Consider the following 18,440-nt stretch of genomic DNA (forward strand, 5'->3'; position numbering starts at 1 on the left):
ATATTTGATTAGGTGGAATGTTAGACATTCACCTATAGGATCATAGATTTAGAGCTGGAAAAAGTTAGGTCTTAGAAGTCATTGAGTCCAATTTCCTGCTTTATAAAAGAGTAAACCAAGGCCTGAATATTTAATATCTTGCCCAGAGATACACTACTTATAAATATCTGAGGTGGGATTCAGGCTCATTTCTTCCTTCCTTTACTCCAAGTCCACTCCATCCACTCTACTCTGCTGCCTCTCAAGAAATCATTACCCCTTGAAAGAATTTACAGGTTGAGAAAAAACACAATTAAAGAGATTTTTATAGAAATGAATCCTTATTGACACTCTTGTAAAGCATTAATTCCTGATTATCTAAAAGGCTATTAGACAGATTTTTTTAATGTTTGCATTACAAAGAGAAGAAAGTCAAACTAATTCACTAGTTCCTGTTAAAGTAGTCAAGGAGTTTCCTAGTAATTGGTTTGGGTAGGAGAAGGAGGCCTGATCATCAAGGAACACAGGTACACTGTAAAGGCTGACAGCACACCTACTGGCTTAATTAAAGCCAGGAGGACCATTCTAGCAATATTTGCTCATGCTTTACTTGGCAGAGAATGGGAATGTGTCAGGTTACTGAATATCTGGGATTAGATGGGACTGGTAAAGAGAGGGTTGTCATACCATTCGAGAAGAGACTGAAATGACAACCTAAAGGCTTGTTGTTACTGCTAAGAGATAAAGGGAAGGAGGATTTCAGAAAGAGTGAGGTTAAATACAAAATATACTCTAGAAACACAAAGACAATGAGATCACTAGTTACTGCCAGGAGGGGTGGGGCTGGATAGGGGGTAAACTGAGCCCCTGGGAAGTGCTGCTAGATAAACCCACACTGGGACAACCTCTTAATCTCCTCACCTTATTTATCTCTCTGATCAATTGCTGAGGCGGCCCTGGCTACACTCTTGGTCAGTAGCTATCAGTGCCTTGTTAACAACTCCTAACACAATTGCTGATTTTTCTATTGAAAAATAACTTCCTACTTGTTAAATTCCATGTTTTTATTTTACAAAACAACCCTAGTTAATCACTCTGTACTCCAGCTGTCTGGATTCATTATTGTTACTACACTAAATAAGGAGAAACAGACTGTGTTCTGAAAAGAGGTTTTTTTTCCCCCTCTTGATACTCTTCTGTGATTAAAATTGAGACTTTTGTTGAAAAAAAATTAAAGTGTTTTCAAATTTCTTAATTGAAATTTTTTCATTGCCTCTTATTAAGGGAAAGTTTAGTCACTGTCTCTTGATGTAAGATGAATATAATCAGTGCCTGGCATGTAAGGAGAATCCACTTGTGCTTCTTTTCTAATCAGTCCTGAGTAGAAGGACTCTCGTATTGCAAAACAAGTTTATCAAATACACAAGAGCTAAAGAGAGCCGACATGTTTTTTTTTCAAAATAGGCCAGAAAAGGAGAAAGATTACTTGTGGCTGAAGTGGAACAAATTAAATTATAAGAAGCTTAATTAATTTATTATAAACATGATTGCATTTCCCCAATGTCAAGGTCATCATATTCTGTATGGTGCTTTCTTAACTCAAAATAGTCAAACCCAAGTTTGATTTTTCCAAAGCAATCTGTGGATTGTTTCAGACCTCATGCCTTATGCTATCTACAACTCTAATTCAATATGCAACTAGTTGCTTGGATAGTGGGACTTCATTTCAAATAATTCATATATTTTCCTTGTAACAATGATTCCACTTGAGACAATTTTGCATCTACTGAGATAATCATGTGGCTTTTGTTGTTTTTGCTATTGATATGGTCAATTGTGCTTATAGCTTTCTGATTATTGAACCAGTCCTGCATTCCTGGAATAAATCCCATCTAGTCCCAGTGTGATCTTTGTGATATATTGCTGTAATCTCCTTGCTAGCATTTTATTTAGATTTTTTTGTATCAATATTCATTAGGAAATTCGGTCTATAGTTTTCATTCTCTGTTTTTGTTCTTATTGGTTTAGGTTTTAAAACATATTTGTGTAACACAAGGAACTGGGTGAGACTCCTTTAATTATGTTCCTAAATAGTTTATATAACATTGGAATTAATTATTCTTTAAATGTTTGGTAGAATTCACTTGTAAATCTATTTGGTCCTGGGGACTTTTTTCTTAGGAAGCTCATGCATGGTTTGTTCAACTTCCTTTTCTAAGTAGAGTTAATTAAGTGTGCTCTGAACTTGAGACAATTTTGAATTCTCTCTTTCCTACTCTTTTCCAACCTTGTGGAAAAAGTAAACAAACAAAACCTAAGGAAACTGTTGTACTTTTATAATATGACTAAGATGAGATCATTAAACAAAGACTACAACAGAATTATCCAAGAGAAAAATGTCAAACCATTAATCATGAGAGGAAACTGGTTCTTACCCCAAAATCATCCCGCCATTGATGGGCTGCTTGAAATTTTTCTGCTTTGGTAGCCAGGCGCTGGGAAAAAAAAGGGAAAAAAAAAAGGATAAATGTTCAAAAGGCCCACATGAAAATAATTGTTTTGGATATACTACTTTTGATTTTCTGAGCAACCATCAGATTACAGAGAGTCCAAATTATTCCCTACTGCTGGATAATGGATGCCTAGACAAAGTATTCTGAAGTGCTTCATGACATCTTATCTGCAAGTATTCCTATAACTAAGAATTTCTGACTGTACTTTAGTTTACAGGCTCTGTGATCATCACTATGATTTATGTTTATCATTATACAAGCCAAGCTTTTTTTCATAAAAAAAACCCTCATTTTAGAAAGGTAGTATTCCTTCTCATTTGTTGACATCATTTATTTTGTACAAGTCAGATCCAACAAATTCTGCCAAGCAAAACAATTATCCCTTTAGCACTCAGTTTATTTAACTATGCTGGGGGCATCAAGATGCCCTTTGTTTTTGGAAGGACAGCATGGTATAGAGGAGGAAGTGCTCTTAGGAAAACCTAGATACAAACCCCATCTGACTTTTACTAGCTAGCTGTATGACTGTTGGTGAACCCCTTTATTTCTCTGAGCCTCAGTTTTCTCTTCTGTGAAATGGAGAGAGTAATGCTCATTTAACAGTATTGTTTGAAAGTTCCACTGATGAGATGTTACCTAAAGTCCTTCATAAACTTTAAAGCCCTAAAGCATTACATAACAGTCCCATAACAGTTGGATGTTATATAAGTAGTAAGGAAACGCCATCTGAAATCCAGGAAGGGAGAAAACAAGCTTCTATTCAGTCAGGAGCTGTGAGTTTACCCTTTGTTATTCATGCTCCCTAAGTCTGACTCTACTTTCCACTGAACTCTGAATGTTCTTGTGTGATACTGTGTCCCAACCTTTTGGGGTAGGGATGGTGGTGGTAGTAGAATCAACTAATCTCAGGATATATTCTTTTTAAAAGAGGCTAACTCTTCTGACTAATCTTTGCTCCAGAGTAGAAGTAGAAAAATACCTCTCTCCTTGAAACTGAATGTGGGGGGGGCAGCTAGGTGGCGCAGTGGATAGAGCACCGGCCCTGGAGTCAGGAGTACCTGAGTTCAAATCTGGCCTCAGACACTTAACACTTACTAGCTGTGTGACCCTGGGCAAGTCACTTAACCCCAATTGCCTCACTAAAAAAAAAAAAAAAAAAAAAAAACAATGTGGGGGAACTGCATTTGTAGAACACTACAATACTCTATCAGGGGGCAGCTAGGTGGCACAGGGATAGAGCACCGGCCCTGGATTTGGGAGTACCTGAGTTCAAATACAGCCTCAGATAATTGACACTTAATAGCTGTGTGACCTTGGGCAAATCACAACTCCAATTGCCTCAACAAAACAAAACAAAACAAAAAAACCCCCCACTATCAGATAAGTCAGAGGACCACTTAGTTTTGATTGTTTTTTGATTGTTACAAGTGTAGCACCCTCTCTGGGCTCACTTTCTCAATCTTCACTTCTCTTGGAGGCTGGGTCCCAGCTTACAGCTGACTTCTACTTTCCTCATCATTCCAGGGAGTAACCCTGAGGCACAAGAGCCAATTTTTAGTATTGTCACTAAGGTGCCCCATCCAATATACTCCCAATATAAATTACCCAGCCAGAGTCAATCTGCCATTCTGTCATTACTAATGGAACAGTAATATCTCTTTATATTCATTAAAAAACTTTATTCCATACTTCCCACCCCCACCCCATACTCCATTAACTTTGGCCTCCTTGCTCTTTCTAGAAAAAGACACTCCATTCCCCAACTCCAGAGAATCACTATCCCCAATCCTAGAATGTTCCCTTCCTTATTTTTGTCTCTTGGCTTCCTTCAAGTCCCAGCTAAAAGAGTTCTTTCCTGATGGCCCTTAATCCTAGTACCTCCCCTCTCTTTAGTACTTTTCAGTTTATCCTGGACAAAGCTTGTTTGTTCATAATTGTTTGCATGGTGTTTTCCTCATTAGACTGTGATCTTCAACTTTTGCCTTTCTTTATATTCCCAGAGATTACCACAGGGTTTGTAACCTAGTAGTTGCTTGAAAATTGATTATTGACTGAGTAATTTGAATGAGGTCTTTCTTTGAGTCCTAGCCTAGGTTCTTTCTGATCTCACTGGGCATTCATCTGGTGAATCTCAAGGTGATATGACTGGATACAGAGGTTCAAATTTTACCTCAGCCTTGAAGTCAGAGAGATCATTAGGCATATAAAAAGAGTATGGCCTACATATGTTCCTATAAATATCTGATATGCAATGTGACCCCTGGATTCATGTGGAAATATAGGTAGGAGAAGAGAGGCACACACAAGTTTCATGGGGAGAGGAAGGGTCTATTCAGGTACATGATTGGTATTCCACCTCTGAGGTTAAAAGGAAGGACTCGGGGCAGCTAGGTGGCGCAGTGGTTAAAGCACTGGCCCTGGATTCAGGAGTACCTGAGTTCAAATCCGGCCTCAGACACTTAACACTTACTAGCTGTGTGACCTTGGGCAAGTCACTTAACCCCCAGTGCCCTGCAAAAAAAAAAAAAAAAAAAAGGAAGGACGCACCAGTCACTGAGATTGGTACATGGAAGTTTTCATGAAAAGTTCCACCAAAGGTAGTATGAAATGGAGGGAATGTGTCTCAAGCAGAAACAACCTACTGCAAGGACAACAACACAAAAACTATGTGTTACACATATACATGTATATACATATGGTCTTCATGTTACTGCCATATATCCTTTAATTTACATCTAAAGTTTCAATAGCAATAAGAACTTTAACATCGGTACAGCATAACTCCTCCAAAACATCCTGTTCACTTAATTTTCAAGAACACACTCAACCTGGCACATGTACAATCATGAGGTTACCTTTGGAATCTGCTTTTCCCTCCAATTATTCTGTCCAAAGCTTCTGGATTAACATTAACCTTTCTAGAATGGGACCCATCAAACTACTATTCAGCTTCCTATAGTTTAATATTTATCCATGGTGGTAGGAATGGTGAGAATTTGATAAAAGAAAAATAGAATTCCTAGGGGAGATATGTAATTTGTTCCTTTGTTTCTAATAATAGGTTACACACTCAGCTAAATAAAAATGCTTTAGGGATGACAGAGATATCCTTCCACTATAAGAATTTGAGGGCAGCTAGGTGGCCCAGTGGATAAAGCACCAGCCCTGGATTCAGGAGTACCTGAGTTCAAATCCGTCCTCAGACACTTGACACATACTAGCTGTGTGACCCTGGACAAGTCACTTAACCCCCATTGCCCCGTGCAAAAAAAAAAAAATTGAGTGAATCTCTTCTCAAAGCTAATTTGCTATGATTTCTAATTTAAGTTTCAATGTCTAGAACTGAATGATCATGAGAGATTGCAGCACTGATGCCATCTTTATATTTCAGTAGCTAGTGAAAAGATTAAGGTCAGTGAAATTTCTGCATGAAAACAATATAACACATAATTGTGCTTCAGATATCAATGCCTCCTTCTGGGTGCTTTTGCCAACACGCCATGGTGAATGCTGTTCTGTGTTAGCAAATGCCAACTGCTCCTGGCTAATAGAAAATTACTATGTCTTGTGGACATTTCAAGTCCCTAATTAACTTCTAAACTGGCCAAGTGCCATCTTATTTTAAAGGCCAAACAACCTGCAATTAAATCCTGCAGGCAATTTGTGCAAGGACAGATCAAGCTTGGACCTAATAAAATTTGAGCATTAAAGCATCCCTGTTTCAATATTTCCCCATACAGGAAGACCCTGCTATGGTACATTATGCTGCATTTCAAGGAAGTCATAAAATTTTATTTTTCTCATTTAATGATTTATTGTGACATATTATGGTACTAGACAACAAAATGAGACTAAACGTGAGTATAATATGCTTTTACTCAACTCAGCATAAACACTAAAGGATCCATTGCTTAATTTTGCACACTCAATTTGATAGTTTAGGGAACATGTCATGATATAGCTTAAAGATAAATATACTAGTATATTAAAATAAAATTTGCTTGTATACACACACCCTTATAAATCTAAATATTGGGAGGCAGCAAAAAGAAAGCCAGCTTTAGCTTCAGGCAGACCTGAGTCTAACATTAGATAAGAGGCCAAACACATTCTAAGATGCTAAGTTATAAAAGAATTGCTAATGCTAATATACATTTAGAAAGGGAGTTTACTCACAGTGTTTCTTATACCAATGAAATCACAGGTACACAATATAAATTGGTTTTATATTGTGTATTTATATATGGTTTTTGACAAGGACATGTATGTAGATCTTTCTTTATACCTTCAGGGGCAAATAGAAAACCCTATGTTTGAAATTCAAAGCCCTACACAATGTATCCGCCTCATACCTTTCCAGTCTTCATCTGCCTTCCTCCCTTCCACAAACTCTGAAATCCAGTGACATTAACTTTCTTGCTATTCTTTGCACAAGTTACTCTACTTCTAAACTCTGTGAACTTTCACTGGTTGTCCCTTATACCTGAGATGCCTTCTCTCCTCATCTGTCCCTCTTGGCTTTAGTCAAGTCTCAGGTGAATTCTCACCTACTTCCAGAAGTCTTTCCCAGTTTCCCTTAATGCAAGTGTTTTTCCCTGAGATTAGCACCAATCTATCCTGGCTTGTACATAGCTTTTTTGCATATTGTCTTTCCCATTGGATTATGAAGTCTTTGAAGGCCAGCTACTATTTTTTGCCTTTCTTTGTATCTCCAATTCTCAGCATAGTACTTGGTACAGAGTAGGCCCTTACAAAATGCTGACTGACTATTGTACACATGCATATATACATTTGCAATATATTTTCTATATTATTTATGCAAACATCTATATTTGTAATGTACCATATCTACATAGATACACATATTATGTGTGAATGACCTTTATAAAATGATAGATGTGCCAATAATACATCTACTTACATATGAATTAATAAGCACTAGGTTCCAGATCACCATTTAAAAAAGAAAGTTGAAAATACTCAATGGAACAGAATAAATGAAGATCCAACTTTTGTTTCTTATTTCTTAGGCCCTTATTGACATGGATAGGGACAGAACTATATATGACATTTCACTGTTATAAGTAAGGAAACTCCCTGAATTATATCATCTCAATTCCAGAGCACTGAGAAGTTAGATGACCTATTCGGTCAATATGTGTTAGAGGGAGGACTTGAACCTAGGTCTTCAGGGGCTTCAAAGACCAGTTCTCTATCCACCACGCCACACTGTTCCCTTATAGTATTTTTTTTTGGGGGGGGGGGTCAGACAATGAGGGTTAAGTGACTTGACCAGGGTCACATAGCTAGTAAGTGTCAAATGTCTGAGACTGGATTTGAATTCAGGTCCTCCTGAATCCAGGGCCAGAACTTTAACTACTGGGTCACCTAGCTGCCCCCTCCCATATAATCTTAAAGTTTAGGGCCTAAAAGATCATTCAATTTCATCTGATTCAATAAGGGTCTATTAAATTTCTTTTGTACATGAAAGGTATTTGGAAATCAAATAAGACAACAAGGTCCATGAATTCTTGCAACTATTTTTAAAAAAAGACCTATATCATCAGTACTCTAGTATTCCACATGATTTATACTCCATGATTTCAATTACATTCTTTTAAAGACAAAATTATTGGTGGGGGAGGGGAATCTCTGCTGAACAAAGACATTTTAAAAAAAAAATGTTATAAAGTACAAGCTATCTTTAGTGAAAATAAGGCCATCATCAGAATATTCTGATCATGCAAACAGGATTATTGACCTAATTAGTTCATATTTAAACATGGCTCCTGAACAGCAAGGAATTACCAAAAGGAAAAGGTTTATATGGTACATTTCCTAGAATCACCCACAAAGCCATTAGGACGGAGTAGCCCGATTGTAGAGTTATGGAAAAGCTGTTAGAAATTTATTTCAGAACATTTCTAAACTTCCTAATGGCTTTTCAGGGCACAGGGAGAGATTACCAAAATAAATGAGTCCTACTATCTGTCAGTCTTGGAACTGTCTTTTCAAAGGTCTTGTCTCCAAATTCTGAGTGTATATTGCTAATCGGTGAAAAAGCTTTTGATCTACAGCAGTCTGCAGGAAAAAGGCCTAGCAAGGCATTATCAGATCAATGAAAGATCAGCTCCCAGGAAGGTCCATTCATTTCCAACCTTCACTTTTTTGTCATATCTTTATCTCTCCCCCTAGCATTGAATTCTGTCAGAAGATGTGACAGCCTCATAAAAGAAGCAAGGCTCTCTGCAGTGAAAGAAAAGCATTCTATTATCACTTCCCTTGCGATCCCTAAATATATTTCATCCTGAAAAATAAAATGAGGCTGCTTCTCATTATTGAAAATGTCTTACTTATTAGACTATCAGTTAATCTAAGCTGAAAGACAGCACTGGTTGTCAAAAATATTTAGTTCTAAGTAACTGTCATTGCATATCTTTAAAGGAAATCTATAAGACATATATGATAATTTAGCTTTTTTTCAACAATGCAAATATTCAAGTCAAATTTTCAAGAGTGGCCTTGGAGAGAACACAGAAGAAAATTTTCATGCATTCGGTAACATGCAATACAACTTAGGTTGATATATACTAAAATTATAAAATGTATCAATTTTTTTAAAAAATGAACTTATTCATATCATCAGCTAACTTGGGCCAAATTATATGTGGTTAATGCTCATATTTTTATGTGAGGATATGTATGTGTATGTGTGTATGTCTATAGACACACACATATACATATTTACATATATACAGAGGGTGTTGGTGGTAGTATTGTGTATCGATGAACTGACACCAATCAAGGAAATTATTATTGTTTTCTTTCTGTGCTGATACTTCTGTTTTCCAGTCAGTAGGTTTTGAAAATTATTTACATTCATGTTTCCTAAGATATTAAAATTTTTTAATTTAAAAAATTAACATTTTTATGAGATTTCATAAAGATCTCTTTGATGTCCTAATTCCCATTGAAGCAGAATTAACAGAAAAATCAGCTTTGGAACTGATGAGGGAACGTGGGAAATAGATTATAATACGCTAACCTTTGCTGAACCCTAGCTAGTTGAAAGTGTCAGGGAATTCTCTTGAATGAGAACAGGACCTCTTGGGAGAGGCATACCACCTATCAGAAAGGATCTGATGACTATGGGTCGAATACAGGAGGCCATGCTAAAAGCAAAGAAATAGGTTCGCATGCTAAGGAAGCCTGTTGAGAGCAGCTTCAACTTTCTAGAGAACAGGTTAAGTTTTTATAATTTTGGGGCCCCACTTGGCATACAGCCAGTTATTAGCCTTCTGTGGCAACTCAATATAGATAAACACAGGAGAGGAAGGCTTATGGAAAGAGGGAATCATTCAAGGTAGGGCAAAAGAAGGCCTCATAGGCTAATGTTTGCCCTGTAGCTGGCAAGGTATAATAGAACAACAACAACAACAAACAAACAAACAACCATCTGGCACTTATACAGTACCAGGCACTATGCTTAAGCTCTTTATAACCATGATGTCATTTGACCCTCACAACAACACCGGGAAGAAGATGCTGTTATCCTCATTTTATAGATGAGGAAACCGAGGTAGGCAGAGGTTAAGTGACTTGACTGGCATCCTACACCTATTAAATATCTGAAGCCAAATTTGAACTTAGGTCTTCCTGACTCCAAGTTCAGTGCTGTAACCACTAGCTACCTTAAACAAGCAATTAAAAGACATCAGTGAGAAAACATTCCTTGTTCAAGGGCAGGAGACAAAAGGAGGTTGATCAAATGCTTTCACAATAGTGAAAGAAAAAAACCGTTTAGACAAGATTGAGCTGACCATTTAGACAGGATTATAGGTGTTTCTTAACCAAGGCCAATAAATAGTTGCTTTGTTTTTTTGTTTTGTTTTGTTTTGGTGGTGGTGGTAGTGGCAAGGCAATGAGGGTTAAATCACGGACAATAAATACAACAGTAGAAGAAGTCGCTTAACCCTCATTGCCCTGCAAAAAACAAAACAAAACAAAATAAATAAATAGGGAAGCTAGGTGGTGCAGTGGATAAAGTTTAAAATCCGGCCTCAGACATTTGACACTTACTAGCTCTGTGACCCTGGGCAAGTCAATTAACCTAACCCTCATTGCCCAGCCAAAAAAACCCAAAAAACAAAACCAAAACAGATCCCAGTGGGACACAACACTCCTGTAGCTCTTACATGGTCTACAATAATCCCTGGTGTGGTGGAAGCCAGATAAAAACATAATTGGGAAATATTTAACAAAATAAATAAAAATACAATAACACATTGATAATGTTAATATGAAATTTTTGAAGTCAATACACAGTCTGTAGGGGATCTTTTTGTATAGCTTAGTGGCCACTTTTCTATTTGAATTTGACACCCTTGGTTAAGATGAAAGGATACAACAGTCTGTTGTTTCCTTCTGAAATACTGTGAAGCAAACATTGCTCTTTGAAAAGTTGATATCATAGTTCTACCTAAATCACAGGAATAGCTGAAGAATCCAGAAGTTTTAAAAACCAACAAATTGCTGACCAAGGCTAGAAATATATGAGAAAGGTGTTGAGAATTTTGGAGAACATCCTTTTTAAAATATAATCTGATATCTTTCACAGCCAATTCTATAGGTCTTTTAAGGAGATTTTACTGGAGAACATGGATTAGAACTAAACAGTATGAGAGTTTAAAGATGGTGCCCACAGAGATAGAATCACAAAGCACCAAGGTTATGACTAGAAACTCATCCTAGGAGGCAGGGATTGTTAATATGCTATTTTTTCTTGGAGTAGAAGATTAGTTTAACAGTGGTCTCTCATATTTTTTAGTTTAAACATCATCTAAAATATGCTATATTTATGTCTTGTAAGAGTGATCAGAGGCAGTATGATTTACTTGATAAAAAAAGTCCTCACAGTCAGGTGCTCTGGGTTACAATCCAAACTCTGACATGTTCTGGCTATGTCATCTCACCTCTCCATATCCTCAAGCAACACTCTAATACTAGAAACTCCACATCAGGTGCCTTCTCCATATTGGTAGAGGGAGCATACACACTGGAAGTTCTCTCTACTGGTGGAATCAGAAATCCAATTCAGTAGTGATCAAAACACAGAATAAATCCCATTGCTAAACACAAATTTACTTTCCATCCTTTCCTTTTATGATGAATAGGGAAGGTAAAACTCCTGTCACTGTTTCTTATCCAGATTATTAACTAACAGCCTCCTAACTGAACATTGCATCTCCATCTTATGCTTCTCTGACTCTTCCTCTACACTGATATCCACATAATCTTCCCAACACAAAGCTATGATCATATAACAACTCTATCTGAATTGTCAGGAATAATGAAAGATCACACTTTTTTTCTTCTTCAAATCCCAACTTTAATGATTGCTGAATTTAATTAAAGTTACTAAAAATCTTTATTTAATTGTAGTAGGGAATGTGAACCAATGCATTTTTCAGCAGTGTACCAACATTTAAGGGACTAACTCAACAGAAGAAAAAGTGGAATATATATTGTGATTTCTAATTTATTCAGCAGAGGCTAACTATAACCTAGTCAAACTGAATGGAATTTTAATAATAATAATAATAATAATAATAACAATGCTATGAGTTAACAAGATCATTCTCACCAAAATGTCTACACTGGATTTAAAAATTTTATTTATGTTTGGCTAAAATGGGTTTTTCAGAGAGTTCTTTGCTTTGGTGTAATTATATCTGACCTCTGGGAGGGATATAGCACCACCATCACACAATTATAGGCATTCTCTGCAGAAATCTTTCGAAATCACACTTCCCAAAACAGCAGCTCCAATTTTTATTTCAGACATGATTTCCTCCTTAAAAAGACAGAAACGGATATATATATATATATAGTTGGATTTTGTTTTATTTTGTTCTGTGGTGGAGACCATTTCTACTTATTAGAGAAACTGTAAAACTTAGAGGCAGCTATGTGGGACAAATCTTTGGAACTGGAGTCAAGAACACCTGAGTTCAAATCTGGCCTCAGACACTTAAAAAGACATGTGATACTGGGCAAATCATTTACCTTCTATCTGCCTAAGTTTCCACATCTGTAAAACAGAAATAACAATGGTATCTACCCATCTCCCAATGTTGTGGTAAGGTAACATTTATAAAGGACTTTGAAAACCTTAAACTGCTATATAAAATTTAGCTTTTATTATTGTTACTAATACCAGCCTTTCTCCCTTAAGATTATACACAAGGGGGCGGCTAGGTGGCGCAGTGGATAAAGCACCGGCCCTGGATTCAGGAGTACCTAAGTTCAAATCCAGCCTCAGACACTTGACACTTACTAGCTGTGTGACCTCGGGCAAGTCACTTAACCCCCGTTGCCCTTAAAAAAAAAAAAAAAGATTATACACAAGGAATACATGAAGTTATACCTTCCTGATTGTATACTACCTAGTTATCAAAGAAGTAGAGGAGTGTGTGTGTGTGTGTGTGTGTGTGTGTGTGTGTGTGTGTGTGTGTACACCTTTACAGTGTATAATGGTAAAAGTTGTAACCAAAAATACATGAATAGTAGACTTGTAATATTTTTGACAAAATAATAATAAAAACAAAGTCGTAATAATTAGCAAATCTTTGTTGCTTCATTTCTAGTGTTCTAAATATTATGCCACCTAGCTGCCTGTATTCAGATATATTAATATTTTTGTCATCATTTGAATGGTTACACATAAAAGGTATGATAAAAAGGGGGGCAGCTAGGTGGCGCAGTGGATAGAGCACCGGCCCTGAAGTCAGGAGTTCCTGAGTTCAAATCCGGCCTCAGACACTTAACACTTACTAGCTGTGTGACCCTGGGCAAGTCACTTAACCCCGATTGCCTCACTAAAAAAAACAAACAAAAAAACAAACAAACAAAAGGTATGATAAAAAGGGAAACTCATTATAATAGTAGTAATAATTTTAATTTATATAATACTTAATGGCTTGCAAATCAACTTAAACAATCTCCTTTGGTCTTCCCAACTACTTTATGAGTTTTCCTTCGTTCCTATATGTAGACAGTCTGTCCATTCTTAATACTCCCATGTATTCTATGATTCAATTACACTGACCTCCTTGCTGTTCCTTACACAGAGCTCCCCCTTCCCAACTCTAAGCATTTTCACTGGATGTTTCCCATGCCTAAAATTCTCCCACTGTTCACCTCTGTCTCCTGACTTCTTTTAAGTCCCAGCTAAAATCTCACATTCTAAAAGAAGTCTTTACTCATCTCCATCAATACTAACTAGAACCTTTCCTCTCTCTATATGTTATTCACACATAGTTGTTTGCTTGTTGTCTCCCCCATTAGACTAGAAGCTCCCCAACAGCTGAGACTTAGTTTGCCTTTCTTTATAAATCCAGCATTCAGCACAGTGCCAGGCATATATAGTAGATATTTTATAAGTGCCTATTGACTTACCTTGAAGTAGATAGTATAGGTATTATCACCATCAGGGGCAGTTAGGTGGCACAGTAGATACAGTGTTGGACCTGAAGTCAGGAAGACCAGTCTTCCAAAGTTCAAATCTGGCCTTAGATCCTACCTGTGTGGCCCTGGGAAAGTTACTTAATCATGTTTGTCTCAGTTTCCTCATCTGTAAAATGAGCTGGAGAAGGAAATGGCAAATCACTAGTATTTTTGCCAAGAAAATCCCAAATGGGTCACAAAGAGTTGGATATGACTGAAATGACTGCTCCATTATCTCCAACCCCAACTGACAGATAACGAACCTGAGATTCAGACTTGAAATGAGGTGCTCAAAATAACACAACCAGTGACTTTCAGATCTGGATTAAAAACCAAGTCATCTCAGGTCAAATTTTGTTTTCTTTCTATTCCAAACTCTGTCTTTGACAGTTAAATGATGTTTAGAAAGTCACTTAAACTCCCTAGATCTCAGTTTCCTTATGTCTAAAACAAGGGCATGGTTCTAGATGGCTTGTTTCTGTTTGTTTTTTGTTTTGGGAAATGTACATATATAACTATTAAATCCTATGAATACAAGACCTGCCTTCCAGAATAAGATCATACCAAGGCAAATATCACAAGGTGATGTTTAACCAAATTTAGCATGTGAATTCTCTCATTGTCACTCCCTCAATTATGATTTTGTTTTTCAGAGAGATATGAAATAAAAAATAAAAACTCATAATAAAAAGATGCATTTTTAATTTCTAGAGACTTAGTATTTTATAAATTTACCATTTGAAATAAGATGCTGAAATTATATTATCAATTATTTGCTGTCGTTATTGTTTTTTATTTGGTATCAGGAAAATAGCAAGAGTCAAGGAACATGGTGTATGTCCCACTTTATTTTCCAATGTCACAGTCTTATCACAGCCAAGAATGCCTTTGAAATGAACCAATATAAGTTTCAAATCTAATCTTGAAAGAGATGTAATTAGCTCTGTGAGGCAACAGATGATTGTGATAGAGAAACTATTTGGTATTAAAAATAAACCAGTGATATTTCATTGGGGACAATGGAAGCAAATAGTCTACAAGAGATACAATTAGTAATGCTTTTCTGACTCCTGGAAAAAAGGTCATGTGAGGATATGATTGTCAAATGGATATACTTGCTACACTGCATTCTCCTACTTCTATAAGAGGAAGGATCTTGTTGGGGATAGGACAGTAATAACAATGTTGTTATTGTTCACTCATGTCTGACTTTTTGTGACCCCATTTGAGGTTTGCTTGGAAAGATATTGGTGTGGTTTGCCATTTCTTCCTCTAGCTCATTTTACAGATGAGGAAACTGAGGCAAATAGGGTTAAATGATTTGCCCAGAGTCATACAGCTAATAAGTGTTTAAGGCCATATTTGAACTCAGATCCTCTTGATTCCAGCAGGCCCAATGCTCTATCCACTATGCCACCTAGCTACCCACACCACCTAGCTGTCCAATAACAATCTACCTACAGAAAAAGTAAATGGTCTTTTTGGAATAACGTGCTTTCATTGAATAGTCTATAAAAAATTTCAAGTTAATTTACACAGAATCAATTCTACAGATGTTAAGGAAGTTAGCATGATTACTATTACCATGAGAGGGTAATACCCACTGACATTCCTGACAACAAAACATGTCTCCTCCTGTGACAGGCATAGTGGCCTGGCATGATGCTTCATTTCTGCTAGTAGTCAGAAGTACCAGAAGAGAATTTGGTTAAATTTGGGTCAATTTCATCTACTTACTCCTATGACAGAAAGTTAGATTCTCTAAAAGTTTTTTGGGCAAATGGGGAAGAATCAGAGAAGGCAGATCTAAGGAACTTATTCCAACCTTTAGCCAAGATGAGGAGTTAATCTGTTTTTGAATTTAAACTAGACATCTCTAGTTATTATAGGACACCTGAAGATATAATTCTTTTCATAGGGGAGTAAAGAAAAAAATGACAGTGAGGAGAATATCTTTTTTTGTGATATCTTACCCATTAAAATGTCAACTTCTTGAGGTTTCACTTTTGTCTTTGTATCTCCAGATACAGCACCAGCATTTAGAAGACACCTAATAAATGTTTATTTAATTGTTTATGATTATTTAAGAAGCCTAGAGCTATTTATTAGCATACAAATTACCTGGGTCATTAGTAATGTAGGAAGTGAGAATCATGATTTTGAACTGATTTCTAATATATATATTTTTATTTATGTATTTGTTTTTTGTTTGTTTATTTTTAGTGAGGCAATGGGGGTTAAGTGACTTGCCCAGGGTCACACAGCTAGTAAGTGTCAAGTGTCTGAGGCCAGATTTGAACCCAGGTACCTCTGACTCCAGGGCCAGTGCTCTATCCACTGCGCCACCTAGCTGCCCCTCTAATATATATTATTTTATACTTTAAATCATGGCATATAGTAAAGGAATAAGAAAAGGAAAAAAAGCCTAGTATTTACTAATTAGATCACACTCATATGAAAATTGGTGTACTTTAAAGTTTAAGTTGTATAAATATTATTGCCATTTTTGTAAATGAAGAAATTCAGGTATTTAGAGGCTAGCTTTTTCACCTATCCCAAATAGCCTCTAGAATTGAAAATGGTAACATCACCAAATGTATTACATAACAACCTCAGAAATTTAATTTTATTGCCTATTTTTTATATAACCTCAAAGGAAATCACTGAATAAAATTTTAGTTATAATCTCATTTTGACCTGCCAGCTTCAATTTTTGCTTCTGCAGTTGATTGGCTATTTCTACCTCAATATTTTAGACTTTCAAGCTGCAAATAAACCTTACTATTGACCCAGTTTTATCTTTTGGTTTATTCTTGTATTATCCTAGGATTTTATTCAGCTCTCTTCTTCAGAAAATTATTGGAAGTCTCAAGCCCTAGTGATTGCCTTAGCTACTAGGCCTTAGTCATATTAGTCAGTGTTATGGGCCTGGGGTACCTCAGAAGTTTTCTGGGGGAATTCGGGGAACCTTTTCCTTGAGAAGCTAAACCAAAGGACAGAGACAGAAACACCTAAAGAAGCATCTCCCCCACCCATCAAGGAGATAATCCTATTAGGTGTGGCTGCTGCCTGAATGTAGCAAAGGGGATAAAGATAACTCCAGAAGTCCTCTCATTCAAACCTTCACTCAAGCTTTCCTCACCCCCAAAGGGAACTTTCCATTGTCAGGTGGTGATCACCCCCTCTTCTCCAACTTCTCTGAGCCCACCGCCATCTATGATCTATAAAAGCTATGGCCTTTCTCCTATTCAGGGAGATAGGTATCTTAGAGAACCACATCTCTGGATCTATCTCCCCTAGAGAGAAGTCTGACTTTTCTCTTGGTTTTCTTTCTCTAGTGCCTAAATAAAAGATTATTTTATTCTAGTTGGATTTGTGTTCTAGAGGATGTGATTCTTTAAAAAGGAATTCCTAAGGACCACCCCCCCCCCCAGTCAGTCAATAAGCATTTATTAAGGCCTTACTAAGTGGCAGGCACTGTGCTAATGGGCAGTGAATACAAAGAAAGGTAAAAGACAGTTCCTTCTTTAAAGGAGCTCACAGACTATTGGGATAGACAAGATGTAAATAACCATGTAGAAACAAGGATAAAGTGGAGTTAATTGGCCGCAGAAAGGCACTTGAATTAAGAGGGATTAGGAACAGTTTCCTGTGGAAAATGGGATTCTAACTGGGTTTAGTAGGAGGCAGAGATGAGGAGAAAGAACATGTCAGTCATGGGGAACAGCCAGTGAAAATTCCAGGAGTCTAGAGACGGGGTGTTGTGCCAGCAAAGAGTACCTGGGAGAGTGTAAATAATCCAGAAGACCGGAAGGGGAGTGAGAACAGGTTAGGTCTTTAGCTTCACCCCATATCTCTATTGGAAAGACGTGTATTCCATCAGAATTTTAGTGTGTTTCTGCTTCTTACTCTCATTAGATACAAAATCAGTGAGCACAAAAGTGCATAATAAGATGGAGGAGAATGTAACATTACTCTGGTTAAATGAGAGATTTTCTAATTTCTATAAGATAGCCTTAAAAGAACTGAAATACATATTCACTTCAAGAAAAAAAAAAAGGCCTTGGAAGGTTATTTGCTTATTTGTCTCACATAGTTTATATGCTATCCTGCCTGCAAGTTAGAGCTCAAAATATTTTTCAGTTTATTTATGCTATGAAAACACCCCAAGCCACCAAGTTTGATGCTAATGTTATGGGCACAGAGCACCCCAGAAGTTCTCTGGGGTACATCAAAAAACCTTCTCCTAGAGAAACTAAACCAAAGGACAGACACACCTAAAGAGATAAGTGGAACCTGATCAGGACAGAGCATCACCCTTCATTCCAGTCTTCCCCACCCCTGGGGAGATAAGATTAGGTGTGGCTGCTGCCTTTGTGGTGGGAGGAGTAGAGAGGGATGGCTTGAGAGATCTGCAGTCACCCCTCACCCCATTCCCCCAGT

The 18,440-nt window shown here is 37.0% G+C and overlaps 1 protein-coding gene across 4 annotated transcripts in view; it reads right to left on the reverse strand.

The window, feature by feature from the left end:
- CACNA2D1 (calcium voltage-gated channel auxiliary subunit alpha2delta 1) overlaps positions 1-18,440 on the reverse strand; it is a 720,406-nt gene that overhangs the window by 338,443 nt on the left and 363,523 nt on the right. For all 4 annotated transcript variants that reach the window (XM_043965811.1, XM_043965813.1, XM_043965810.1 and 1 more), the window contains exon 4: positions 2,415-2,474. In XM_043965811.1, the coding sequence (XP_043821746.1) occupies positions 2,415-2,474 (60 nt within the window). The remainder of the gene's footprint in view (positions 1-2,414; positions 2,475-18,440) is intronic.

The sequence above is a fragment of the Dromiciops gliroides genome, chromosome 5 (assembly GCF_019393635.1).
Source record: "Dromiciops gliroides isolate mDroGli1 chromosome 5, mDroGli1.pri, whole genome shotgun sequence".
NCBI lineage: Eukaryota > Metazoa > Chordata > Mammalia > Microbiotheria > Microbiotheriidae > Dromiciops > Dromiciops gliroides.